The 4,201-nt window shown below is 32.6% G+C and overlaps 1 protein-coding gene across 1 annotated transcript; it reads right to left on the reverse strand.

Moving 5' to 3' along the window:
* On the reverse strand, positions 1 to 2,323 carry LOC107617914 (metal-nicotianamine transporter YSL1-like; the record flags this gene model as incomplete). The annotated part of the gene is given in 6 exon segments (XM_021111343.1): positions 1 to 30; positions 126 to 260; positions 485 to 579; positions 910 to 1,082; positions 1,425 to 1,836; positions 2,003 to 2,323. Coding segments are annotated over 5 exon segments (824 nt in total), but the record flags the coding sequence as incomplete, so codon positions are not given.

Genomic DNA, 4,201 nt, shown 5'->3' on the forward strand with positions numbered 1-4,201 from the left:
ACATAAGTCATGCTGAAATCAAAGTAGAATCTGCAAAGTCAAAACGATAAGATTAGTAACATCTTGAGTGGAAGTGGAATGTTTCTTTCCAAAGAAATTGGTACATGTTTGATGACAAATCCTACGTTTGCTTCCACGCTTGCAATCCAAAGGTAGGGAACTGTTCAAATCCACAGTCTTTTATCCCTGAGAAGAACCACTTAAATAAACCCCATAAGAAACTGATGGAAAAATATTTCATGAACCCCCTCACTTGCTTCCTGCAATGTTACAATAAGAATCAAATCATTGCCCTAGATTTGTTCAAAATTTATTACTCTCTGTTTATTAATAACTGAAAAAGTGAGAAAATTAGTACACCCAGAAATTAATGTATCTGGATACAAATTATGTCTAGATTTATCACAGATTTTGATGTACTAATTTTCTCATTCCATCAGTTATTATTAGAAGTAACACTAAATTCCAGATATGTGTTCCATACTTGGCCATTTTGTCACCCTGGGTATGAAAACCATTGATTAGAACAGCTGTTGCTAACCCACTTGGATATGTTAATTGAAGATCAACTATCATGATCTGCATCAAAGGGGAAAAATTGCAGTAAGCCCCTGAGTAATTTTTCATCTGTCTCTTGATGACTGGGATGAGTTTTAAATATAACTAAACTTCGGCATACTAGACCAGTTAGGCATATATATGAATAGAGAGGGGCAGGATATAAACCATAAAATGTATTAAATTCATAATTCAAAATACTCAACCATGCCGTTAAGTAGTCTTGAAATTTGAATGATGTGCAAGTAATCCAAAATGAAGTATAGAACTAAATATATAAGATAAGGAGAATTCGAATGTTGAAAGGATGCAATATTATATAAAATATGGTATTGCGTAACTCACTCATACCTTTCTGAGTGGGATCAAGACAAAAAGGCCAACAAAGCAAACCACAAAAAGGAAGCCAGTCATCCAACCAAATCCAGGTTCTTTAATGGCACCTGGACTGTTACCCGGAGTTCCCACCCCAGACAACTCATAAGTCTTCCTGTTTAATCCCAGTAGATAAGAAGCAAATCCTCCTGCAACATACACACATACATAGATCAAAATTTGACAGGAAATTATATAATCATAAAAATTTGATGAAGCTTTTTAAGTTGGCGGTTAAAAACCTAACACAAGCCTCTTCTTTCATCTTGTGATGTGAAGCTTTGCACAAAAGTTTAACATAGGTAGAGTTTTGACTAGAAATTACATAAGCAGAGGAAATTCATTAAATAATATGGAGGAGTTTTTTATATGCATAGTTGGTTCCAAACCCAGAAAAAGAATAAGGTTGTTTTAGGCTATTGACGTAGAAAATTGTCAAACCTTTGTGACATGGATATAGATAGATTCCAAAATGAATAGTAGGCTCTTACCTCCAATAGCAATGCTATAGCATGCAACAGCACAAGTCTGTATGATGGTGTTCTCTTGGCGGCTGAAGGGCTTCGACACAAAGCCAGCCTTTTGGAGAACCTTCGTCCAGCTGCGGACAAACACAAAAGCAAGGAGTGCAGCAGAGACATTCAGGTTGGGAACCATGCCAGTTGTGAGGTTGAGCTTCATGACTATTATGCTGTACATTATTCCAATCATCATGCTCACAAGCAACCCTCTCAGTGTTATCTGATCACTCCATTTCTGAGGCTGCAACTCAGCACCACCTTGCAGCTGAAGCTGGTCCTCCAAGTCATGGTCCCTGGCGATTTCGAGTTTGTTCTCTTCTCCTTCTTCCATTTTCATTGCACTTGATGGGGAAAACATCATCTCTAGTCCTAGCTATATGGCCTAGTACAAACTTCAAATATCAGAGGTAAACTCAGGTTAGTGAAATACAATAGGTCCATAGATTTTATTTTATTTTTAATATATTATTGTTGTGTTGTTGGCGTAATGCCATAGAGAAAGTACTGAAAAACAACGGAATAGAATAGTGTAGTAGCTTACATCTTACCCTGATGATTTGGTTGGTTCTCTATTAGCCTTGCTTTCTGAATACACCATTAAAGAACTAATAAGATGATTTTTATCTGTAAGAGGCACAGCTACTGCGTGGATTTTGTGTGGTGTTTGTACATATATAGAGCTTTGTTAACTAAGTAATAGGACACGCGGTAACTTTCTATGACTAGCTGTAGCACAATATAATAATGCTGATTCTTGGCCTTTGTTCTGCAGAAAGAAATCTACAGATAACGAGAAATATAAACTTATGTAAAGAATAAGATAGATATAGAGACAATTTTTTTCTAATTTTTTGTTCACTCAAATAGAAAAGTGAAAAAATGAATAAAGACTTAATATTGTCTTTGTATTTTGTCCATTCTAACAAGGACAATTTTATGACAAGAGAGTTTTTGTGTGAAAAGAATGAAGATGGGTATATAATCAATTTTAAAAAATCACATTTTTTTGATAGATATCTAACTATCTATCGAAGAGAATCTTCATCTCTTCACTATAGCATACGCCACTTAAACTTGTTTTATTTTTATTTTTTTGTGTATATATATATGGAAAATAATAATTAAAAATGTGTTGGATTTGGTGGATGTTTGAACAAGTTGTAGTCAACTTGGTCCCTTGATGGTTTATATAGTTGGCTTGTGGTTGAAACTTCAACGGAATAATTGAATCCAATAATTAACCTGACAGGGCTTAGCTCAGCTACAATATGCACAACTAGACTTTTCAACTTCTTTTGATGCTAAGAATTTAGAAGTCCTTGTAGCACTTTGAGAGGGAAAAAAATCAAGGGTTATTCTAAAAACTGAAACCCTGTCCCAAAGAAAAAAAAATTATTCTACCACATTCAGAATCGGAATATGTAAATATATACTTGTACAGGCACACGCACATATAAAGATGTCACTTCTTTCCACATACCAGAGAATTTCCCAGAAAGAATTTGATGCACATGCAAAAGTGGATGTTAGAATCAGCAAGGAGCTAAGTTAGCGAAAGATGTCACTTCTTTCCACCTTCATTCTTTATTGGTTTGACTAGTTTCACCATCCTATTGACTTGCCTACCCTTTTTTTGGAATGGTAATTTTTTTCATATTTTTTTATTGTTACGGTTTATTTCATAGATTGAGTCCAAAACAATGATCGGTTCAAGAATGCCCTTTCTAGGACTGTCGTTCCATAAAGAATGTAACTTGAATTATATTTGCATAGAATCTTGCGCATGTTTTGCATAGATTTGATCTCCAAACACTAAAAATAAAAGGCTTAACACATGCTTAAAGTATATTATCTCCCATAATTCTTGTCTCTTAGACAAATATTCATTTAATTGTCAGGTCCCTTATAAGTTATAAGTACATACTTATTGCCATGGAGATGCTAACCCGGCAATAAGAGTATACTTCTATAAAGTATGGATATTTTGTTGAGTTGTCGTGTCTATATATAGACACATTTTAGACACGACACTCATCGATAATCGTCCGTGTCTGTTGTGTCCAACTGTATCTTAAAAAATAAAAAAAATTTATTTTTAATATAAAAATAGTATATATTATTATTTATTAAAACAAAAAAATATTTTAAATATTTTATATAATTAAAATAAGACTTTAAAAATAATTAAAAATTAATTTATATTTTAATATTAATAAATTATCAAAATATCATTACGATTTATCAAAAAAATACTTTATATTTTAAATTTTAAAATTTATATATTAACATGTCTCGTATTTATCGTATCCCATATTCGTGTCAGTGCATCATAGAGTATACTACAAAGTTCTAACAAATGTAAAATTCATTTAAAATGTGAGTAAAACATCCACCCCTCGCTAGTTGCATAAAAATCCCACTACTATTTTTTGTTAATTACGACAATTGACACGAACAAATGAAGAAAGGCTTCAACTAATGAAAATAAGGAATTAGACAAATTCTTTATTGTACTTGATTCAGAGCACAATACCATGAGGGAACAATGGGAAAAAATTAGCAAAAATATTTGCGAATTTACACTGCCCGTTTTGTTATATTAATCAATTAAAACGGTTGGAAACTCCAAACTCATGAGTCATGACCACCTGTCTATTTCTCATTCTTAAACATAAAAACAAATTAATCCACTCATTTCAATATTATATCATTACTATTTCTCTTTATATTATTTTTAAAATAATATA

The sequence above is a fragment of the Arachis ipaensis genome, chromosome B09 (genome assembly GCF_000816755.2).
Source record: "Arachis ipaensis cultivar K30076 chromosome B09, Araip1.1, whole genome shotgun sequence".
Lineage (NCBI taxonomy): Eukaryota > Viridiplantae > Streptophyta > Magnoliopsida > Fabales > Fabaceae > Arachis > Arachis ipaensis.